Consider the following 24,050-nt stretch of genomic DNA (forward strand, 5'->3'; position numbering starts at 1 on the left):
CCCAAGTCACCTGAGGGAACAGTGCCAGCTCCACACAGGGAATGCAATTGGGTGTTCAGCTCCTGTCTGTGCGCCTCTGTCCTACCTATGGAAGTGAATCCTCCCTCTGTGTCCCAGAGAGAGAGGGAAATTCGTTGTGGAGACAAAGTGCCCAGGAGATTTGGCTTCCTAATCCAGTGGGAGCAGTTGTTTGAACAGCAGTGCAGGTGCTGCAGGTGGCTGCAGGTCACATGCATAGCTTGAGGTAGCAGTGAGACACTGCGAGTAGGGACAGTAGGTCCTACATATCTAGGGACATATGGAAGAAAGAGGACATATACATGCAAAATACCACACAAATCAGGACAGGCAGTAAGCACTGATCCTAGCTCAAAGAGCTGCCTGTTGCTGTTCCTCTCCCTGGCAGCAGCAGGATGAAATCCTTCAGAGAAAATGTCTGTTTACAGCTGTACAATGTGGCCCTGCAGGTGAGGGCCTCTCCTTCTACACCTGGAAACCACACCCTGCAGTGGCACAGCTTCTCCCAACAACAGCCTGGGCTGCTGGGCTTGCCACTGGCTGGAAAGGGCTGCTTTGTCTGGGGTCTTGAGCACCATTCCCACACATTTCTGGCTTTGGCCGTGCAGGATCCCCTTTAGGCCTCCCCTCTGCCATAACTCTTAGCACACAAGCAGGACAAGGAGCACATTGCCTGTCTTCCCTCCTCCACACAAGAGCCAGCCCAGCACAGGAGGCTTAGGCCTGCTGTGGTGCAGCCAGTGAAGGTGCACAGTCCCTGAAGGACAGAGCTGACCAGCAGGTTCCTCTGCTGCCTGTCCACTCCTGGGCTCAGCCTGTGGTGAGCAGCAGCCCCTGCTGCGTCTGGACACGGCCCCCTCACACCCTTGGCTGTAGGAAGAAGGCAGGATTCCATTCATCATGGACTGATGCCCATGGGAACAGGGCAGGAGGAGAACAAGGGTGATTGATCTGGGGAATTTGGGATGAATCAGGATCTGGAAGAGTCTGTCTCCATGTCACTCTCAGCCCTGAGACCCCAGGTCCCAGAGCTCATCCTTCCCTGCAAGATTGACAACATCCTGAATCCCAATATGTCAGAATCACGGCAGACAAAGTGGACCTCAGCCTCTACATGCCCAACAGTTCAGCCTCATTGGTGAGAGTGAGGTCCAACAGATTCCATCTTGTCTTTGGGTCCTCCATAACCTGTCTCAGAAGGATCCATGGTAATGATCCTCCAGTGTCCTCCTGGATTGATTTGATCTTTCCTGCTGAAAACAGCTCAGAAACTGCAGCACAAGTTGCAGAGCCTGACAGCTGCCTCTGTGAGCTGCCCTCACACACTGCTGGTGCTCAGGGCTGTGGGGCTGGATTTCAGGCTGTGAGAGGGCAAAGCAACCAGGCACAGTGGGAGCAACTTTCTCTGGGATTAATTCTCTCTTCCTGTATTGTCCCTGCTGCTAGCACTTGCCCTTTGCTTTTGTTAGTATTTCCTTCCAGGCTCCTTGCCCTTATGTCATTGTTGCAGATAATCTTTGCCTTCAAATTATTTGGAATTCCAGAAAACTGGATAGCAGGAGTGCTCAGGAGATTCAGGTTGATGGAGAAACTGCCATCAACCACTAAGAAAGAGAGAATGTCCTCCACCAAGTTCATTTCTGAACAGGAGCACTCTTGCTGTTCCTTGGACTTGGAATGCTGTCCAGCCTTACCCATCCCACTTCATGTTGGTCAGATGGCCTGGACAGCAGCAAGTGATAGAAATGGGAGTGTGAATGCAGACAGCTGTGAGAGTTCAATAGCTGCAACTGTGTGAGGGGGCTTTTGACCCAAACCACTGCTGTTACAGGAGAACATGACCACCTGCTTAATAGTAAAAAATCAGTCACCAGCAGAGACTTGTGGTGGTACCAGGGAACTGGAGAAATGCTGTGCTGCAAATATCCTCCCTTCCCTTTCCTGGTGTCCCAGTCATCTCCAGGTTCCTATTGCAATGTGTATCTCATGCAGAACTAACTCCTTCTCTTCTGCCACTTGATTTGATGTCCCTTGGTGTCCTGTGGTGAGAATATGACCACTGTGCTCTTCAGGGCCTTTTGGGGCTGAGATGCTTCTGCCCACTTCCAGTGGCCTGGACAGCAGCAAGTGATAGAAATGGGAGTGTGAATGCAGACAGCTGTGAGAGTTCAATAGCTGCAACTGTATGAGGTGGCTTTTGACCAACCACAGCAGTAAAAGGAGAACATGACCAGCACCTAAACAGTAACCAAGGCAATAAGGAAAGGCTTCTGAGGCACAGAAGAAACAGTCTGAAAACAAAGTTGAGATGAAGGAAGAACATTGTAAGAGAGAGAGAAGAGAGAAGTGGGAGGGAAGTGGCCATGGAGCCCAGGGTGCTCTGCAGCTTGGCCACCTCTGTGTGTAAGAAGCTCCCTGGCAGCTGAGTGCTGTGGGTGACCTCACTGATGGCAGTGAGGGCTGCAGCAGGCACAGATGCACAGTTCTGCAGTGTGACAATGTGACCCTGTGCTTTCACCTGTGCTTCACAGGCTGCTGGGAGAGCTGTGGATACTCAGGAACCCCTCATCTCCAGCAGGAAGTGTGTGGGACCAGGGGAAGCTGTGCTCCCACAAAGGGGATGTGTTCTTGCAGCTGCCCTTCCTGCATGGCTGGTGGGAGGCTGGAGGTTCCACAAGTCTTGTGAATGTGTTTTTCTGTGGGGTGAGAGCTTGTGAACACGGCTTACATAGAGATGTTTAGAAATGTAGGCTCTGACCCTGCCTGCAGCCTGTTGTGCACAAAAATGACAGAATCAGGGGATGTCTTCTACAGAGAGCTCAGGCTTGTCCTCACTTGGAAGCAGTTCTGTGCCCTGATCTTGTGATGCCTCAGCTGAAATGCCTGTGCTGTTGCTGTGAGCTCTCCTATTCCTGTGTCTCTGCACCCGTGCATTCCTCTCCACAGGAGAAACCAGCTGATGGAACAAGAGCAAAAGCTGTGTTTCCATCTCAGTACATTCAGAGGACATTGGGATCCAGCAGGGATCCTTTATCCTTAGGGATGTCCTTAGGACTATGAGGCTGCTGGACTTGAATCCAGATACCCTTGAGAACTGCTAGAAAGTACATGTAGGCCTCCAGCTTTTAAAGTCATAAGCAAATCAAAATTCCTGATCTGTCATGCAAAGGGACTCCAGCACGATCCAGTGCTCCTTTCTGTCCTCCAGCCCTTCAAAGACAGGGCATATTGAACGCCACTGCCCAAAGCTCCATCCATATTTCTAAAGGAATTAGTTAAAATCTTGGTCTTGGCAAATTCTCTCTTGTGCTCAGGATGCCAATGGTCACTGCCCAGACTCAGTCACAGATCTGCTTTCCTCTCATTTTTGCTTCCCTTTTGCAGGCTGTGCTCAGTGGGTTTAACCCTTTGCTAGCCAATGCCAAATACACCTGCCCGTGTATGTATTGTCACACACATGGACCCTCAGCAGGAGAGAGCAGGCAGCAGAGAGGGAAGGCCATGGATGACCTGTGCAAGTGCCTGAGGCTGGGCAAAGGGAGATTGTGTGAGCTGCAGTGATGCTCCACTTCATCTGTTTTCTCTTGCCTTCATGGGATTTTGTGTTGCAATGATTCTTCTGTGAAATGCCCTGGCAGGGTAATGATGGAAATTACCCAATCTCCTGTGCTGTGGGTACACCCAGGATATTGGTTTTTCAGCACATCAGATTAGAGCCTGTGCAGGCCCCTCACCCGTGTGGGAGGTGCCCTGTGCAGGAGGAAGGCTGTTTGTGCCCACACTGGTAACAGGGACCCTTGGAGAAGAGTGATCCTCCTGCAGAGATGATGAATGGCCCAGGGAGAGTCAGTCCTGGAAGTGCAGGTAACCCCCAAAGCTTCCTTCCTTTCTGTCCTCCTGCCACAGGACTTGGGGAAAGGCAGGGCTGGGCTGGATCCTGGGCATGGTGCGGTGGCCGGATCTCCTACCAGGAGATGGGGCTTAGGGCAAGAGCAAAGCAACAGATGAGGGAAGTGGGCAGTGGCCAGGCTGGCAGAATGACCTTTTCCTAGAGCCAGGGGAAATGGAAGTGCAGGCAGAGTGTGCCCTGCTATTCCCTTCAGTGCTGTGTCTGTAAACAATGGGGCTGAAGGGGGCTGTCCTTCTGTCATTGCCCTGCAAAGCTCTCTGCATCACTCTGAGCACAGGTCCCTGCCCCCATCTCTGCTGTCTCCAAGGACAACCCAGCCAGGGCTCCCCAAGAGAGAGCTCCCAAGTGCCTTTTCCCCTGTGGAAACCATCCCTCTGTGTGTCTGCCTGTGCACACCCTGAGCTGGGCAGTCACTCCTTTGGGGGACTGTGCCTCTGCAGAAAGGGGCTCATGGGACAGAGGCAAAATGCAGGGAGTGACAGAAAGAAGCTCTAAAGAGAGAGGAAGAGGAGGGAGATCCACAAAGAGCGTTCAGGGACAGACAGGGGTAATGGAAGGCAACATGGAAGATGTGTTGAGGAGAAAGGAGGTCTGACAGGACAAAGGGAGAGTGAGGTCTGGGCAGAATCCAGGCCGATCTTGTGATAAACAGGGAAATAAAAAAGCGGCCTCAGGGCAGCCCCTGTGCTCCTGTACTCTGTGGCTCTGAGCCTCTGTTGGGACAGGCAGCAGGGCCTGCCTCCAGCACCTGTGGGGCTCCCCAGTCCTTGGAACAAGGGACCAGCAGGGTGCAGGGGAACAGAGCCCCCTGGGTTATCCTGCTCCTAACTCTGGGCTGGGACATGCTCACTCTTGCTTTGTGTTTTTCAGCCCCAGCAGAAGGGAGAGGCTGCTCCTGGCTGAATATCTGGGTCTTCCTTATTTTTGCTATATCATTCAAAGCTGCCATTGTGACCTTGTGCCTTGGTGAGTTCCAGGGTGTCTTAGTTCCCTTGGGATGAAGGGCTCAGGTGACTGCACTTGGTCAGGTGGGAAACCCACATCCTAGTGCCTCTGCCAGAAGAGCAACACCATTCATCAAAACACAGGTCAGAGATTCCTTCTCATGCAGCCTCAACCTTTGTGGGAACATGTCTGTGGCTTTTAAAAAACCATTTGAATCTCAGGGAATAAGCAAGATCTCTTGGGTAAGCTGGCTGTGTAAGGAACTGCCTGTGGTGGCAGCAAGGCTGTCAGAGCAGGTTCCTCCCAGTCTCTCTCAGTCTGCCTGAGCTGAGAGCTTGGCCAGCTCTTCTCTGAAGGGAGTGTTTCCAGAGCCAATGATTGCCTATCCTGCTTCCCCAGGAAGGCTAAGGCAGTAGCAGTGTCTCTCAGCCAGCAGAGGTTTCATGGCTGTCTGAGGAAGACACTGACTCTTTTTGATCCCCACAGGGATGAACAGCTCCACAGCAGGTGAGAGCCCTCAGCTGAACAAAACCAGAAGTCATCTCTCTTCTCATCCTTTATAGTTGTGTAGGGATAAGGTCACCTTTATTGGCCATGGGGGTGCTCAGCCAGGCATTGCCCTTGCCCATCTCCTCTGAGCCTTCCTCCAATACAGCAATTCACTCATCAGCCACAGGAGCCACCAGGATTCTTCTGCTCATCAGTGAAAATAGTTCTAAATTAAAGGATCAATGAAAATAGGCATCTGGATTGTTGAGCACACCCTGATCAGCTCCTAATCCATACTCCTGATGAGTGTCTGAGTTCCTAGGAAGTCCTTGGAACTGTGGCTGGGGCCTGTCACCAAGAGTGCATTATTCCCCACAAAGTGGAGCTACTAAGTCCTAGGGGTTTGTGCTGCACCCTGGTTTCAGCAGCTCCAGCTGTAAGTGATTCCCTTCACCTGCACTGTGTGTTGCTGATGGAGCAGGCCCAGCTGAGGGTGACTCCCCCAGGTGCCTGTTGCTGTGTAGCTGAGGAAGAGACCGAGGGTGACAAGGAGAGGCTGCTTTGTAGGCTGGCAGCTGGGCTGTGGCTGTGTGCATGGCACAGGGGCTGTGGCTGGGAGGGCTCCCTCCTGCCGCGTGTGTGGCCTGTGCCCAGCGGGATGAGCCTCCAGGGGTCCCTCTGCCGTCTGACTTGGCAGACACCGGGCTCTTTCTGGCTGGGAAGGCAGCTGTGCCACTGGTGTGGGCCAGGAGAGGTGACAGCTGGGACCATGCTTGCTGGGGAAATGGTGGGAGGAGAGTCCAGGGGCCAGAGATGCTGTGTGAGGAGCTGGGAGCAAGGGCTAATCCTGCTGCCTTTGCTGTCCCTTTGCAGTGGTTCCCTTCTGCCACAGCAGTGACCAGCCCTCAGCCCTGCAGCAGCAGTTCTCAGAGTGGGAGTGCGACTCAGCGGTGCCACAAGGCACAGGTCAGTTCTCCCAATGTCCCCTCCTCCTTGGGAGAAAGGCCTCAAGGGGGCTGTGCCAGGGCAGCTCAAGCCACATCTCCAACAGAACTGTGGACAGCCCTGAGATCCCCTTACAAGGATTACCCTGGCTTTGGGTACACAAAGCTCACTGGTCATACCCCAAAGCAATGGGAAAGAATGTCTGTACTATCCCTGGTTATTCAAGCACTTTCTGTCAGGAAAAGTCACTGAGCAGGACATGAGCACTGTCCCTGGAAAACCTGGATCTCTGCAATCACCATCTCTTGTTAGGAGCCTGCACCTCTCTGTCCTCTCCCTGCACAGACCGAGGCTGGATGTGCTGCCCAAAGGGCTGGAGAAGGTTTCAAGGAAGCTGCTATTTCCTGTCCCCTGACACAATGTCATGTGCTGAGAGTGCACAGAACTGCACTGGGATGGGCTCCCAGCTGGTGGTGATCACCAGCAAGGCAGAGCAGGTAAGTGCACAGGGCTGAGAGAGGCACCCAGCAGGCAGAGCCACAGTGCTGGGCCCTGGAGGGGACTCAGAGCCCCTCCTTGTCCTGCAGGGGAGGGGGAAGGTCCTGTCTGCATCTCTGCAGCACCAGCCCCCTCTGCCACCAGCCCCACATCATGGGGATTCCTGATGCCTCTCCTGGTGCTCGGTCCTGCCCCTCTCATGGACATTGCACTCTCTCTCTGATTGCCAGGAATTCCTCTCTGAGCAGATAAGGCAATCTAAAGAACCTAAACCAGAGAATTTCTACATCGGACTGTTTGCAGAGCAGGAGGGCCAGTGGCAGTGGGTGGACAAGACTCCATACAATGCGACAGCAGCGTGAGTATCTCTGCAGGAAGAGTGTTTGGTGTGACTCCTGGTAGGGAAAGAAATTGGAGAGATGTGAGAGCTTCATGTGGTGCATAAAAGGGAGTTGTCACCCCACTGCCTTGTCAGAGATAAAGGATACAGCAGGAGAGGGCTGTGCAGGACACCAGGTTCACATGGCCTCATCTTTGCTGGGTATTGGTTATGAATTAAGTCCCTGTGACATGGAAATCATTGCTGTCATGCTCGAAAAAGCTGCATTTTGCCATCAGCAAGAACCCTTAAGAGTTGAGAGGCCTTGCCTGGCCTACACTGCACTTACGTGAACAAAATGGTGTGTGCTGGAATGCAGGGAAAGAGATGGGGCACAGGGAGAGAGCACCAGCACTGTCCTTGCTGTGCCTTCTTCTGCAGAACAAACTTGCCCTGGAGCCCAGCACGGGCCTCTGCTGGGAGTGAGGTGCATGGGGTGAGTGGTGGTGATCAGTTGCCCTCAGCAGGATGGAGCACAGCCCTGTTGTGCTGGAAGGCTGTAGGAAGGAGGCAGGTTTCCATGTGCCACTGGTGCCAGTGGGATATGGAGTGGGAGGAAGGGCACTGCTTCAGTCCATGAATCAGCATTGGCAATTTCTGTCTCTTGCCTTCATGTCTTTCATCCCACTGGGGCCTTTTCCTGCAGTGCTTTACAGTGAGCACTGGGGAGTAACAAGCCTGTCTGTGTCCCAGGTTCTGGCAAAAAGGAGAACCAAGAAATATCTTTTATGAGAACTGCACTGTAATCCACATGCCTGAAGTGACCCTCAACAACTGGAATGACGTCATACCAACTACGAAGCATCATCGAATTTGTGAAGCTGCAGCAGTAATTGTGTGATGGAAATGCCCCTGACCTGAGTAAAGCTGGGAGCTCAGCAGGGAGCTGGGAACAGCTCTGGCTGTGCTGGGAAGGGTGGGGAGCTCTGACACATCTTCACTGGGGGCGGTGGGACCATGTGTGTGGGAGTGAAATGAGCTTTGTCCAGCATCCCCAGTGCATGTGGTGGCTCAGGGAACACAGGGAGGCTCAGGCTCACTGGAGCAGCTCCTGTGTTCTTGTGTCCTCTTGTCTCTGAGTGGGTCCAGCAGCCTCTGGCTGAGAAGAGATGGACTTCTCCAGGAGGAAGGCACAGGAATGGAAGGCAGATATCCCGAGATTCAATGTCCTCTGTCTCCTTGAGCTCAGCTCTTTGCTTTTTGTTGAGTCACACACAAAATGTCCTCTAGCTGTACTGGTTTTGCTGAACAAATTCTGAAATCTTAGACAAGAGACAATAGAGTATCTGAGTAATGCAGAAAGGTCCTGTGCTCTGTGTGCTTATCTCTCTTTCCTTTTCCATCTCTAGGCTGCAGGGGTATAATCCACAAATGATGGAATGGTTTGGGGTGGAAGAGACCTTTAAGGATAGTCTAGTTTCAAGTCCCCTGGGCCAGGGGCAGGAACCCCTTCCACTAGACCAGGTTGCTCATATCCCCATCCAGCCTGGCCTTGAACATATTAGAGTTGGGATACATCTCCTAAGGGCAACTTCTTCCAGTACCTCACATTGCTAAATATTAGGAAGGAAGCACTGTTCCTCCCTAATATTTAATCAGAACCTCCCTCTGTCAGTCTAAAGGCATTCCCCTTTGTCCTATAACAATGTTCTTGTATAGAAAGTGCCTCTCAGCAAGGTCATTTCCACTGCTGTAGTATTGACACTGGCAGGGATTTGACTTCATTCCACGCGTTACAGTCAATAACACAAGCAGATGTGAACAAGTGTCACAGGCAGCTGTGAGAAAGCAGTTGTCAGCAGAGACTTGTGGTGGTACCAGGAACTGGAGAAGTGCTGTGCTGCAAATATCCTCCCTTCCCTTTCCTGGTGTCCTGGTCCTCTCCAGGTTCCCAGTGCAGATAAGTGTTTCATAAGTGAACTAACTCCTTCTCTGATGCCACTTGCGTTGATGCCCCTTGGTGTCCTGTGGTGGGAACATGACCAGCAATCTCTTGAGGGCCTCCTTGGGCCTGAGATGCTTCTCCCCTGCTTCCATTGCTTTCTTCCCAGTTCCAAGCCTTACCTTTCCTCACAACTCCTACTTAATCTATTTCTTGGTGCCATTTCTCTCTCTTTGCCTCAGCCTACTCTCATTCCCTGCTGGCTCTGACTAAGCCCAGTTCTCTGGCTGTGAGCACAGTACAACTCCCTTCAGCCCTTCTAAGTCACACATCTAGACCCAGAGTCCGTGTGCCTCCCCTGGAGACCCTCTGCCAGACAGCTCTTCTGGTTTTGGGACTCTTATGGGGCTCAAGCTCGTCCCTGCAAAGCAGCATTTTACCCACTTGCCTCAGAGTTTATTTGCATGTTGACTGTCTTCTCCGCTGTGCATTTGCATGCATCTGCCTTCCAGGGATGTGTTCTTCTCTGCTTTGAGTTCATTTCTCTAGTTCCCACATCACTGGTCCTCCCAGCTTGTCTCCTGGCCTCCTGGCTTGTCCCTTCTCACATTTTCAGGGCAATTTCTGCTCTTTGACTTGTTGTTACTTTTTCCTCCCCATGGGGCTGTGTCTTTGCATTAGTGGAACGAAATAGTCCCTGCTTTGCCTCCTTCTGAACACAGCCTGAAAAACAGGATAGGGAGCAAAAGAAACGCAGTGGGGCTCCACCTCGGTGATCTGACTGTGTCCTCTCACTTCATGGAATGGCTCTCCATCTTCCTTGTGAGTTCTTCCTGCACAGGAGTCCTGGGCTGAGACTTTCTTCCAGAAACATGCAGGAGATGAGCCCTCGTGGAGCCAGCTCCGGCGTGGCCTACCAGGCTGTCATTTCAAGAATGGGTAGTGGTGACAGCACATCCTGCTGGCCCTGCAGGTGAGGGCCTCTCCATGTGCAGCCTAGAAACCATGCCCGGCCGTGCACAGCTTCTCCCAACAGCAGCCTGGGCTGCTGGGCTTGGGTCTGCCCAGAGGGGACCTCCTTATCCAGGTCTTGAGCACCATTCCCACACATTTCTGGCTTCTGCCGTGCAGGATCCCCTTTAGGCCTCCCCTCTGCCATAACTCTTAGCACACAAGCAGGACAAGGAGCACATTGCCTGTCTTCCCTCCTCCACACAAGAGCCAGCCCAGCATAGGAGGCTTAGGCCTGCTGTGGTGCAGCCAGTGAAGGTGCACAGTCCCTGAAGGACAGAGCTGACCAGCAGGTTCCTCTGCTGCCTGTCCACTCCTGGGCTCAGCCTGTGGTGAGCAGCAGCCCCTGCTGCGTCTGGACACGGCCCCCTCACACCCTTGGCTGTAGGAAGAAGGCAGGATTCCATTCATCATGGACGGATGCCCATGGGAACAGGGCAGGAGGAGAACAAGGGTGATTGATCTGGGGAATTTGGGATGAATCAGGATCTGGAAGAGTCTGTCTCCATGTCACTCTCAGCCCTGAGACCCCAGGTCCCGGAGCTCATGCTTCCCTGCAAGATGTGACAAGGCCATGGTGCAGGGTAACACCTCTCCACTTCAGGAGCGCTGGGGAGCTGATTAATGTGAAAGGTGCAGCCTGTCTTGTAATCCTCCAGAAGGCAGCAGGACAGCAGGGCTGGAACAATCTCCCACAGCAATGAGAGCCATTGTCTCCTGTCCTGGTTTGAAAAGGAAGTGAGTTTTTTTGGGATGCTGTGGTCAAACCAATAGGTGCTAAGATTTGAATATTGGCACCTGGTGTGGCCACTGAGGACATGGATACACCTCTGAGATCACAGGGGGTCGAAAGCAGAGAACTCCCAGTCGGAAACTCTCTTGGGATCTGGCAGTGAAGGAGGCCAGAGCTCCCCTGCCCGGCTGCTGCGGGCTGGGCGAGGGAGGGGAAGCCATGCGGCCGGGTGAGGTAGGCCGGGCCTTGGACAGAGAAGGGAGGTGGAGGCCTTGGCAGGATGGAAGGGTGGAGGAGCACGGAGAGGCATTGGACAGCCACCCCCCAGAGAGAGAGAGCCTGTGCTTGTGCCACTTTGAAATTCAGTAGCACCCCTGGCTGAGAAGGAGAAGGGGGGTGGGGGCGCGGCGAGAAGGTGGCCGGCAGGGGAGCTGTGGGAGGGTGCCCGCCAGTGGGAGTTCTGGACAGGCAGAGACTGAGATTTTTAACCCTTTTCTTGGATGATGGAAACCTTACAATTGCTGATCCTCCTGGAGTTGAATGAGAAGAGAGATAGAGATGAGAGAAGAGGAGATGTGTCACGAGAGAAGTTGAGAAGAATCTTAGGTGGGAGGAGGTGATGGAGTGCCCTTTGGCTGAGCTTTTCTTGTATAGCCATGGACAGAACCATTTTTCCTGTGACACAGAGACTGCATTTAGGGGCAGGCAATGGCTCGGAGCCAAGCGAGTTCAGTGTTGTTATGTGAATGAGTGCATGAACAGAGATGATGGGTGAGGAGGGTGATGGTGCCCTCCGTCTTCAGTGAAGGAGAAGAAGATCTCTGTTCTCGAGACCCCTCGGCCCCAGGGGATGCATTTGAGGGGGACTGGTGTCCCGAAAGTGAGAGACTGTGGTTTTTTTGGAACTGGGCAAAGCATCCTTAAAAAGGGAACTCTAGAAGCAGCTCTGGTCCATGTGCAGTGGTGAGAGCACTGGGCATGGAAGGAAGATGTCACGATGGCAGCTGATCTCTGGGCCGTGCCACGTGTGACCTGGAAACACAAGAGGTTTCAACTGTGTTTCCAGGGGAAGCCTATTGTAATATATAGTAGGAGATAATTTGTGCTATATAGCTATATATGTGTGTTTATAATATTGTATAGATCCAAAGTTATGTCTTTGACCACTCTGGCTGGGAACAGTTTTATTTTCATGTAACCTGTTCCCGGACAGCATGAAGATAATATCAGGTCTCTTACCATATGAATGGGACAGTCCCGGGCCATCATCGATGATTTCCCTGGCATCTGCACCAGGGAGATTGCATCTAGACCTTCCTGGACCATGATTGATGGAATGTCTCAGAAAATCACAAGACCTGCACCTGGACATGATTACATCTGCTGTGCTCAGGAACCGGTATCACTCTACTACATGTGAATACAGCCTCTGCCTGGATGCTCAGACATTCGTCTGAGTCTCTGGATTCGTCTTTGTCTGTTCCTGCACATGTATGGATCCCGCTCTACATGTGAAGAAACACAAAGAAAAGTGTGGTCATCCCTGCCTCAGGCAGAATAAACTGGATATAAGCTAGACGCTGGAAGCACTCGGGGTGAACTCCTGGGGACACGCTGTCACTTTGTCAGTTGAATCCTAGTTCACCCAGCGCCTGCACCTGGGGCTGACGCTGTCTTGGCTATGGTGGTTTTTGGAAATTCTATTTTTTGTTATTGATCTAATAAATCTTTGTTAAATTTTTCATAAATTTGGCTACTGATTTGATCATTTATAACACTATGGCACAAGAGGGACTCCTCACTCCTTGATGAACTGAGAATTGATTATCTAAAGTGTGGTGATGAACTGAGAGTTGGTGATCTGAGGGGTGGTAGCTGAATTGAGAATCCAAGGTTTTGTACTACTGTGATGTATTGGAAATTTGGTGGGGGAGGAGGAGTGTTTTTTGGAAGGTTTTCATTCTGAGTTCTGTGTGTGTTTCTTTTTATATATAGTTGTAGGTTAATAAAGTTTTTCTTCTTTATTCCTAAATTGGAGCCTGCTTTGCTCTATTCCTGGTCACATCTCACAGCAGACGCCAGGGAACATGTATTTTCATGGGGGCACTGGCAATGTGCCAGCGTCAAACCGTGACATCTCCAAATATCTGAAGCTGAAGCATAAAACGCCTGATGGAGGAAACCTCATCCTGAGGACAATGGGAGGCCAGCAGTTACACACAGAGGGTCTTTGAGGTGGGTGTGAATGCTGCAGCCTGCATCCCCACTTGGCTGAGAGGGAATATTGTGTGGAAGACTGATGGTCAGGCAGTTGGTAGCATCCCTCCCTCCTCTACTCTGAACACTCCTCACTCAGCCTCTCTTCATGTGAAGGAGGTCCATCCCAAAGATGCTCCATTTGCCTTGTCAGGGCCTAGGAACCTCCTATCAGTTACTCCTGCCTGGCAAAGACTGGCTTTGCAAGGAGATTGGCTATTTGCTGTCAGTCACTAGTTCACATGGCCAGTGGTGTGGTCAGCTGCCTGAGGAACAGCCTGCAGAGAACAATCCAGCATTGTCCCCATGCCTTTAGGGACTCTCCAGATAAAAGGCCACATTCCCTCTCTGTCTTGGGCACATTCACTCTGTGTCCTGCTATTGCTGCCCAGGTGAGACTGGAGGTGCTGCACAATCGGCTGGAGAGGCTCTCTAAGTTGCTCCCACATATTGGCTGAACAGATGTCTTGGAAAGGAAGGACAGGACACAGGCTCCCACAGGGTGGGGATCAATGCAGAAGCACATCATCAGAGTGGGAGTCTTCCAAGGGAGTCTTGCAAACAAATGCTCAAACTCGCCTCTATTTGGCCTCTGAAGCCTCTGGTTGTCATCGAGCCCATCAGTCTTCCACACAATATTCCCTCTCAGCCAAGTGGGGATGCAGGCTGCAGCATTCACACCCACCTCAAAGACCCTCTGTGTGTAACTGCTGGTCTCCCATTGTCCTCAGGATGAGGTTTCCTCCATAAGATATTTTATGCATCGGCTTCAGATATTTGCAGACAGTGGCTCTCGTGGCTGTGGGAGATTGTTCCAGCCCTGCTGTCCTGCTGCCTTCTGGAGGATTACAAGACAGGCTGCACCTTTCACATCAATCAGCTCCCCAGGGCTCCTGAAGTGGAGAGGTGTTACCCTGCACCATGGCCTTGTCACATCTTGCAGGGAAGGATGAGCTCCGGGACCTGGGGTCTCAGGGCTGAGAGTGACATGGAGACAGACTCTTCCAGATCCTGATTCATCCCAAATTCCCCAGATCAATCACCCTTGTTCTCCTCCTGCCCTGTTCCCATGGGCATCAGTCCATGATGAATGGAATCCTGCCTTCTTCCTACAGCCAAGGGTGTGAGGGGGCCGTGTCCAGACGCAGCAGGGGCTGCTGCTCACCACAGGCTGAGCCCAGGAGTGGACAGGCAGCAGAGGAACCTGCTGGTCAGCTCTGTCCTTCAGGGACTGTGCACCTTCACTGGCTGCACCACAGCAGGCCTAAGCCTCCTGTGCTGGGCTGGCTCTTGTGTGGAGGAGGGAAGACAGGCAATGTGCTCCTTGTCCTGCTTGTGTGCTAAGAGTTATGGCAGAGGGGAGGCCTAAAGGGGATCCTGCACGGCCAAAGCCAGAAATGTGTGGGAATGGTGCTCAAGACCTGGATAAGGAGGTCCCCTCTGGGCAGACCCAAGCCCAGCAGCCCAGGCTGCTGTTGGGAGAAGCTGTGCACGGCCGGGCATGGTTTCTAGGCTGCACATGGAGAGGCCCTCACCTGCAGGGCCAGCAGGATGTGCTGTCACCACTACCCATTCTTGAAATGACAGCCTGGTAGGCCACGCCGGAGCTGGCTCCACGAGGGCTCATCTCCTGCATGTTTCTGGAAGAAAGTCTCAGCCCAGGACTCCTGTGCAGGAAGAACTCACAAGGAAGATGGAGAGCCATTCCATGAAGTGAGAGGACACAGTCAGATCACCGAGGTGGAGCCCCACTGCGTTTCTTTTGCTCCCTATCCTGTTTTTCAGGCTGTGTTCAGAAGGAGGCAAAGCAGGGACTATTTCGTTCCACTAATGCAAAGACACAGCCCCATGGGGAGGAAAAAGTAACAACAAGTCAAAGAGCAGAAATTGCCCTGAAAATGTGAGAAGGGACAAGCCAGGAGGCCAGGAGACAAGCTGGGAGGACCAGTGATGTGGGAACTAGAGAAATGAACTCAAAGCAGAGAAGAACACATCCCTGGAAGGCAGATGCATGCAAATGCACAGCGGAGAAGACAGTCAACATGCAAATAAACTCTGAGGCAAGTGGGTAAAATGCTGCTTTGCAGGGACGAGCTTGAGCCCCATAAGAGTCCCAAAACCAGAAGAGCTGTCTGGCAGTGGGTCTCCAGGGGAGGCACATGGACTCTGGGTCTAGATGTGTGACTTAGAAGGGCTGAAGGGCGTTGTACTGTGCTCATAGCCAGAGAACTGGGCTTAGTCAGAGCCAGCAGGGAATGAGAGTAGGCTGAGGCATAGAGAGAGAAATAGCACCAAGAAATAGATTAAGTAGGAGTTGTGAGGAAAGGTAAGGCTTGGAACTGGGAAGAAAGCAATGGAAGCAGGGGAGAAGCATCTCAGGCCCAAGGAGGCCCTCAAGAGATTGCTGGTCATGTTCCCACCACAGGACACCAAGGGGCATCAACGCAAGTGGCATCAGAGAAGGAGTTAGTTCACTTATGAAACACTTATCTGCACTGGGAACCTGGAGAGGACCAGGACACCAGGAAAGGGAAGGGAGGATATTTGCAGCACAGCACTTCTCCAGTTCCTGGTACCACCACAAGTCTCTGCTGACAACTGCTTTCTCACAGCTGCCTGTGACACTTGTTCACATCTGCTTGTGTTATTGACTGTAACGCGTGGAATGAAGTCAAATCCCTGCCAGTGTCAATACTACAGCAGTGGAAATGACCTTGCTGAGAGGCACTTTCTATACAAGAACATTGTTATAGGACAAAGGGGAATGCCTTTAGACTGACAGAGGGAGGTTCTGATTAAATATTAGGGAGGAACAGTGCTTCCTTCCTAATATTTAGCAATGTGAGGTACTGGAAGAAGTTGCCCTTAGGAGATGTATCCCAACTCTAATATGTTCAAGGCCAGGCTGGATGGGGATATGAGCAACCTGGTCTAGTGGAAGGGGTTCCTGCCCCTGGCCCAGGGGACTTGAAACTAGACTATCCTTAAAGGTCTCTTCCACCCCAAACCATTCCATCATTTGTGGATTATACCCCTGCAGCCTAGAGATGGAAAAGGAAAGAGAGATAAGCACACAGAGCACAGGACCTTTCTGCATTACTCAGATACTCTATTGTCTCTTGTCTAAGATTTCAGAATTTGTTCAGCAAAACCAGTACAGCTAGAGGACATTTTGTGTGTGACTCAACAAATAGCAATGAGCTGAGCTCAAGGAGACAGAGGACATTGAATCTCGGGATATCTGCCTTCCATTCCTGTGCCTTCCTCCTGGAGAAGTCCATCTCTTCTCAGCCAGAGGCTGCTGGACCCACTCAGAGAGAAGAGGACACAAGAACACAGGAGCTGCTCCAGTGAGCCTGAGCCTCCCTGTGTTCCCTGAGCCACCACATGCACTGGGGATGCTGGACAAAGCTCATTTCACTTCCACACACATGGTCCCACCCCCCCCAGTGAAGATGTGTCAGAGCTCCCCACCCTTCCCAGCACAGCCAGAGCTGTTCCCAGCTCCCTGCTGAGCTCCCAGCTTTACTCAGGTCAGGGGCATTTCCATCACACAATTACTGCTGCAGCTTCACAAATTCGATGATGCTTCCTAGTTGGTTTGACATCATTCCAGTTGTTGAGGGTCACTTCAGGCATGTGGATTACAGTGCAGTTCTCATTAAAGACATTATTTGGTTCTCCATTTCGCCAGAACCTGGGACACAGACAGGCTTGTTACTCCCCAGTGCCCACTGTAAAGCACTGCAGGAAAAGGCCCCAGTGGGATGAAAGACATGAAGGCGAGAGACAGAAATTGCCAATGCTGATTCATGGACTGAAGCAGTGCCCTTCCTCCCACTCCATATCCCACTGGCACCAGTGGCACATGGAAACCTGCCTCCTTCCTACAGCCTTCCAGCACAACAGGGCTGTGCTCCATCCTGCTGAGGGCAACTGATCACCACCACTCACCCCATGCACCTCACTCCCAGCAGAGGCCCGTGCTGGGCTCCAGGGCAAGTTTGTTCTGCAGAAGAAGGCACAGCAAGGACAGTGCTGGTGCTCTCTCCCTGTGCCCCATCTCTTTCCCTGCATTCCAGCACACACCATTTTGTTCACATAAGTGCAGTGAATGGAGGTCAGGCCAGGCTGATCACCAGGGTTTTGAAGGACTCTTGCTGCCAGCAAGTTGAAGTTATTTCTTTGCCTACATGATTGATTTCCATGTCACAGGTAGTTAATTCAGAATTAATGCCCAGCACAGATGGGGCCATGTGAACCTGGTGTCCTGCACAGCCCTCTCCTGCTGTATCCTTTATCTCTGACAAGGCAGTGGGGTGACAACTCCCTTTTATGCACCACATGAAGCTCTCACATCTCTCCTATTTTCTTTCCCTACCAGGAGTCACACCAAACACTCTTCCTCCAGAGATACTCACGCTGCTGTCGCATTGTATGGAGTCTTGTCCACCCACTGCCACTGGCCCTTCTGCTCTGCAAACAGTCCGATGTATAAATAGTCTGGTTTAGGTTCTTTAGATTGCCTTATCTGCTCGGAGAGGAATTCCTGGCAATCAGAGAGAGAGTGCAATGTCCATGAGAGGGGCAGGACGGAGCACAGAGAGGCATCAGGAATCCCCATGATGTGGGGCTGGTGGCAGAGGGGGCTGGTGCTGCAGAGATGCAGACAGGACATTCCCCCTCCCCTGCAGGACAGGGAGGGGCTCTGAGTCCCCTCCAGGGCCCAGCACTGTGGCTCTGCCTGCTGGGTGCCTCTCTCAGCCCTGTGCACTTACCTGCTCTGCCTTGCTGGTGATCACCACCAGCTGGGAGCCCATCCCAGTGCAGTTCTGTGCACTCTCAGCACATGACATCGTGTCAGGGGACAGGAAATAGCAGCTTCCTTGAAACCTTCTCCAGCCCTTTGGGCAGCACATCCAGCCTCGGTCTGTGCAGGGAGAGGACAGAGAGGTGCAGGCTACTAACAAGAGATGGTGATTGCAGAGATCCAGGTTTTCCAGGGACAGTGCTCATGTCGTGCTCAGTGACTTTTCCTGACAGAAAGTGCTTGAATAACCAGGGAGAGTACAGACATTCTTTCCCATTGCTTTGGGGTATGACCAGTGAGCTTTGTGTAGCCAAAGCCAGGGTAATCCTTGTAAGGGGATCTCAGGGCTGTCCACAGTTCTGTTGGAGATGTGGCTTGAGCTGCCCTGGCACAGCCCCCTTGAGGCCTTTCTCCCAAGGAGGAGGGGACATTGGGAGAACTGACCTGTGCCTTGTGGCACCGCTGAGTCGCACTCCCACTCTGAGAACTGCTGCTGCAGGGCTGAGGGCTGGTCACTGCTGTGGCAGAAGGGAACCACTGCAAAGGGACAGCACAGGCAGCAGGATTAGCCCTTGCTCCCAGCTCCTCACACAGCATCTCTGGCCCCTGGACTCTCCTCCCACCATTTCCCCAGCAAGCATGGTCCCAGCTGTCACCTCTCCTGGCCCACACCAGTGGCCCAGCTGCCTTCCCAGCCAGAAAGAGCCCGGTGTCTGCCAAGTCAGACGGCAGAGGGACCCCTGGAGGCTCATCCCGCTGGGCACAGGCCACACACGCGGCAGGAGGGAGCCCTCCCAGCCACAGCCACTGTGCCATGCACACAGCCACAGCCCAGCTGCCAGCCTACAAAGCAGCCTCTCCTTGTCACCCTCGGTCTCTTCCTCAGCTACACAGCAACAGGCACCTGGGGGAGTCACCCTCAGCTGGGCCTGCTCCATCAGCAACACACAGTGCAGGTGAAGGGAATCACTTACAGCTGGAGCTGCTGAAACCAGGGTGCAGCACAAACCCCTAGGACTTAGTAGCTCCACTTTGTGGGGAATAATGCACTCTTGGTGACAGGCCCCAGCCACAGTTCCAAGGACTTCCTAGGAACTCAGACACTCATCAGGAGTATGGATTAGGAGCTGATCAGGGTGTGCTCAACAATCCAGATGCCTATTTTCATTGATCCTTTAATTTAGAACTATTTTCACTGATGAGCAGAAGAATCCTGGTGGCTCCTGTGGCTGATGAGTGAATTGCTGTATTGGAGGAAGGCTCAGAGGAGATGGGCAAGGGCAATGCCTGGCTGAGCACCCCCATGGCCAATAAAGGTGACCTTATCCCTACACAACTATAAAGGATGAGAAGAGAGATGACTTCTGGTTTTGTTCAGCTGAGGGATCTCACCTGCTGTGGAGCTGTTCATCCCTGTGGGGATCAAAAAGAGTCAGTGTCTTCCTCAGACAGCCATGAAACCTCTGCTGGCTGAGAGACACTGCTACTGCCTTAGCCTTCCTGGGGAAGCAGGATAGGCAATCATTGGCTCTGGAAACACTCCCTTCAGAGAAGAGCTGGCCAAGCTCTCAGCTCAGGCAGACTGAGAGAGACTGGGAGGAACCTGCTCTGACAGCCTTGCTGCCACCACAGGCAGTTCCTTACACAGCCAGCTTACCCAAGAGATCTTGCTTATTCCCTGAGATTCAAATGGTTTTTTAAAAGCCACAGACATGTTCCCACAAAGGTTGAGGCTGCATGAGAAGGAATCTCTGACCTGTGTTTTGATGAATGGTGTTGCTCTTCTGGCAGAGGCACTAGGATGTGGGTTTCCCACCTGACCAAGTGCAGTCACCTGAGCCCTTCATCCCAAGGGAATTAAGACACCCTGGAACTCACCAAGGCAGAGGCACAAGGTCACAATGGCAGCTTTGAATGAAAGGGTAAAAATAAGGAAGACCCAGATGTTCAGCCAGGAGCAGCCTCTCCCTTCTGCTGGGGCTGAAAAACACAAAGCAAGAGTGAGCATGTCCCAGCCCAGAGTTAGGAGCAGGATAACCCAGGGGGCTCTGTTCCCCTGCACCCTGCTGGTCCCTTGTTCCAAGGACTGGGGAGCCCCACGGGTGCTGGAGGCAGGCCCTGCTGCCTGTCCCAACAGAGACTCAGAGCCACAGAGTACAGGAGCACAGGGGCTGCCCTGAGGCTGCTTTTTTATTTCCCTGTTTATCACAAGATCGGCCTGGATTCTGCCCAGACCTCACTCTCCCTTTGTCCTGTCAGACCTCCTTTCTCCTCAACACATCTTCCATGTTGCCTTCCATTACCCCTGTCTGTCCCTGAATGCTCTTTTATGGACCTCCCTCCTCTTCCTCTCTCTTTAGAGCTTCTTTCTCTCACTCCCTGCATTTTGCCTCTGTCCCATGAGCCCCTTTCTGCAGAGGCACAGTCCCCCAAAGGAGTGACTGCCCAGCTCAGGGTGTGCACAGGCAGACACACAGAGGGATGGTTTCCACAGGGGAAAAGGCACTTGGGAGCTCTCTCTTGGGGAGCCCTGGCTGGGTTGTCCTTGGAGACAGCAGAGATGGGGGCAGGGACCTGTGCTCAGAGTGATGCAGAGAGCTTTGCAGGGCAATGACAGAAGGACAGCCCCCTTCAGCCCCATTGTTTACAGACACAGCACTGAAGGGAATAGCAGGGCACACTCTGCCTGCACTTCCATTTCCCCTGGCTCTAGGAAAAGGTCATTCTGCCAGCCTGGCCACTGCCCACTTCCCTCATCTGTTGCTTTGCTCTTGCCCTAAGCCGCATCGCCTGGTAGGAGATCCGGCCACCGCACCATGCCCAGGATCCAGCCCAGCCCTGCCTTTCCCCAAGTCCTGTGGCAGGAGGACAGAAAGGAAGGAAGCTTTGGGGGTTACCTGCACTTCCAGGACTGACTCTCCCTGGGCCATTCATCATCTCTGCAGGAGGATCACTCTTCTCCAAGGGTCCCTGTTACCAGTGTGGGCACAAACAGCCTTCCTCCTGCACAGGGCACCTCCCACACGGGTGAGGGGCCTGCACAGGCTCTAATCTGATGTGCTGAAAGAACAGTATCCTGGGTGTACCCACAGCACAGGAGATTGGGGAACTTCTATCATTACCCTGCCAGGGCATTTCACACAAGAATCATTGCAACACAAAATCCCATGAAGGCAAGGGAAAACAGATGAAGTGGAGCATCACTGCAGCTCACACAGTCTCCCTTTGCCCAGCCTCAGGCACTTGCACAGGTCATCCATGGCCTTCCCTCTCTGCTGCCTGCTCTCTCCTGCTGAGGGTCCATGTGTGTGACAATACATACACGGGCAGGTGTATTTGGCATTGGCTAGCAAAGGGTTAAACCCACTGAGCACAGCCTGCAAAAGGGAAGCAAAAATGAGAGGAAAGCAGATCTGTGACTGAGTCTGGGCAGTGACCATTGGCATCCTGAGCACAACAGAGGACTTGTGACACTCTTTTGGTCTAATTGCATTGGAAGGGAGGCTGGGGCTTTGAGCAAAGGGGTTCACGATGACCTGGCATTGTGGGGCAGAAGGATCACTTGGCAGTGCCAGAGTCCATGTGCATGACAGATCATGAAGTCTCACTTGGTTGTGACTGCAAACACTGCAGACATACGTGGAACAGGCTGAGATGTTCCATCAGCTGGTTTCTCCTGTGGAGAGGAATGCACGGGTGCAGAGACACAGGAATAGGAGAGCTCACAGCAACAGCACAGGCATTCCAGCTGAGGCATCACAAGATCAGGGCACAGAACTGCTTCCAAGTGAGGACAAGCCTGAGCTCTCTGTAGAAGACATCCCCTGATTCTGTCATTTTTGTGCACAACAGGCTGCAGGCAGGGTCAGAGCCTACATTTCTAAACATCTCTATGTAAGCCGTGTTCACAAGCTCTCACCCCACAGAAAAACACATTCACAAGACTTGTGGAACCTCCAGCCTCCCACCAGCCATGCAGGAAGGGCAGCTGCAAGAACACATCCCCTTTGTGGGAGCACAGCTTCCCCTGGTCCCACACACTTCCTGCTGGAGATGTGGGGTTCCTGAGTATCCACAGCTCTCCCAGCAGCCTGTGAAGCACAGGTGAAAGCACAGGGTCACATTGTCACACTGCAGAACTGTGCATCTGTGCCTGCTGCAGCCCTCAGTGCCATCAGTGCCATCACCCACAGCACTCAGCTGCCAGGGAGCTTCTTACACACAGAGGTGGCCAAGCTGCAGAGCAGCCTGGGCTCCATGGCCACTTCCTTCCCACTTCTCTCTTCTCTCTCTCTTACAATGTTCTTCCTTCATCTAAACTTTGTTTTCAGACTGTTTCTTCTGTGCCTCAGAAGCCTTTCCCTAATGCCCAGGCTTAGGGTAAATGGGCCCTCACATAGTTGCAGCTATTGAATTCACACAGCTGTCTGCATTCATACTCCCATTTCTGGAGAAATGGCCAGCAACCACTGAGAAAGAGAGAATGTCTTCCACCAAGTTCATTTCTGAACAGGAGCACTCTTGCTGTTCCTTGGACTTGGAACCCTGTCCAGCCTTACCCATCCCACTTCATGTTGGTCAGATGGCCTGGACAGCAGCAAGTGATAGAAATGGGAGTGTGAATGCAGACAGCTGTGAGAGTTCAATAGCTGCAACTGTGTGAGGGGGCTTTTGACCCAAACCACTGCTGTTACAGGAGAACATGACCACCTGCTTAATAGTAAAAAATCAGTCACCAGCAGAGACTTGTGGTGGTACCAGGGAACTGGAGAAATGCTGTGCTGCAAATATCCTCCCTTCCCTTTCCTGGTGTCCCAGTCATCTCCAGGTTCCTATTGCAATGTGTATCTCATGCAGAACTAACTCCTTCTCTTCTGCCACTTGATTTGATGTCCCTTGGTGTCCTGTGGTGAGAATATGACCACTGTGCTCTTCAGGGCCTTTTGGGGCTGAGATGCTTCTGCCCACTTCCAGTGGCCTGGACAGCAGCAAGTGATAGAAATGGGAGTGTGAATGCAGACAGCTGTGAGAGTTCAATAGCTGCAACTGTATGAGGTGGCTTTTGACCAACCACAGCAGTAAAAGGAGAACATGACCAGCACCTAAACAGTAACCAAGGCAATAAGGAAAGGCTTCTGAGGCACAGAAGAAACAGTCTGAAAACAAAGTTGAGATGAAGGAAGAACATTGTAAGAGAGAGAGAAGAGAGAAGTGGGAGGGAAGTGGCCATGGAGCCCAGGCTGCTCTGCAGCTTGGCCACCTCTGTGTGTAAGAAGCTCCCTGGCAGCTGAGTGCTGTGGGTGATGGCACTGATGGCACTGAGGGCTGCAGCAGGCACAGATGCACAGTTCTGCAGTGTGACAATGTGACCCTGTGCTTTCACCTGTGCTTCACAGGCTGCTGGGAGAGCTGTGGATACTCAGGAACCCCTCATCTCCAGCAGGAAGTGTGTGGGACCAGGGGAAGGCCTGCTCCCACAAAGGGGATGTGTTCTTGCAGCTGCCCTTCCTGCATGGCTGGTGGGAGGCTGGAGGTTCCACAAGTCTTGTGAATGTGTTTTTCTGTGGGGTGAGAGCTTGTGAACACGGCTTACATAGAGATGTTTAGAAATGTAGGCTCTGACCCTGCCTGCAGCCTGTTGTGCACAAAAATGACAGAATCAGGGGATGTCTTCTACAGAGAGCTCAGGCTTGTCCTCACTTGGAAGCAGTTCTGTGCCCTGATCTTGTGATGCCTCAGCTGGAATGCCTGTGCTGTTGCTGTGAGCTCTCCTATTCCTGTGTCTCTGCACCCGTGCATTCCTCTCCACAGGAGAAACCAGCTGATGGAACATCTCAGCCTGTTCCACGTATGTCTGCAGCGTTTGCAGTCACAACCAAGTGAGACTTCATGATCTGTCATGCACATGGACTCTGGCACTGCTAAGTGATCCTTCTGCCCCACAATGCCAGGTCATCCTGAACCCCTTTGCTCAAAGCCCCAGCCTCCTTTCCAATGCAATTAGACCAAAAGAGTGTCACAAGTTCTCTGTTGTGCTCAGGATGCCAATGGTCACTGCCCAGACTCAGTCACAGATCTGCTTTCCTCTCATTTTTGCTTCCCTTTTGCAGGCTGTGCTCAGTGGGTTTAACCCTTTGCTAGCCAATGCCAAATACACCTGCCCGTGTATGTATT

The 24,050-nt window shown here is 52.5% G+C and overlaps 1 protein-coding gene and 1 long non-coding RNA gene across 2 annotated transcripts; one reads left to right on the forward strand and one right to left on the reverse strand.

Annotated features, from left to right (window-relative positions):
• Positions 1–3,812: 3,812 nt before the first annotated feature.
• Positions 3,813–8,465, forward strand: LOC129117163 (C-type lectin domain family 4 member E-like). Its single transcript, XM_054627694.2, has 6 exons — positions 3,813–3,882; positions 4,799–4,894; positions 6,236–6,328; positions 6,653–6,804; positions 7,036–7,163; positions 7,878–8,465. Exons 1-6 carry the CDS (start codon positions 3,843–3,845, stop codon positions 8,023–8,025), a joined length of 657 nt encoding a protein of 218 aa, XP_054483669.2. The 5' UTR covers positions 3,813–3,842; the 3' UTR covers positions 8,026–8,465.
• A 7,720-nt stretch (positions 8,466–16,185) lies between these two features.
• On the reverse strand, positions 16,186–18,433 carry LOC129117314 (uncharacterized). Its single transcript, XR_013181178.1, has 3 exons — positions 18,321–18,433; positions 17,845–17,996; positions 16,186–17,615 (listed from the first exon to the last, which is right to left on the reverse strand). It is a non-coding gene; the product is annotated as an uncharacterized LOC129117314 (long non-coding RNA).
• Between the last annotated feature and the right edge of the window lie 5,617 nt (positions 18,434–24,050).

The sequence above is a fragment of the Agelaius phoeniceus genome, chromosome 2, assembly GCF_051311805.1.
Source record: "Agelaius phoeniceus isolate bAgePho1 chromosome 2, bAgePho1.hap1, whole genome shotgun sequence".
NCBI lineage: Eukaryota > Metazoa > Chordata > Aves > Passeriformes > Icteridae > Agelaius > Agelaius phoeniceus.

Coding starts and splice junctions, on each gene's coding strand:
- LOC129117163 (XM_054627694.2), top strand. CDS start 3,843: ATGATGAATGGCCCAGGGAGAGTCAGTCCTGGAAGTGCAG. Junction 3,883..4,798: donor AGTCAGTCCTGGAAGTGCAG/GTAACCCCCAAA, acceptor TGTGTTTTTCAG/CCCCAGCAGAAGGGAGAGGC. Junction 6,805..7,035: donor TCACCAGCAAGGCAGAGCAG/GTAAGTGCACAG, acceptor TCTGATTGCCAG/GAATTCCTCTCTGAGCAGAT.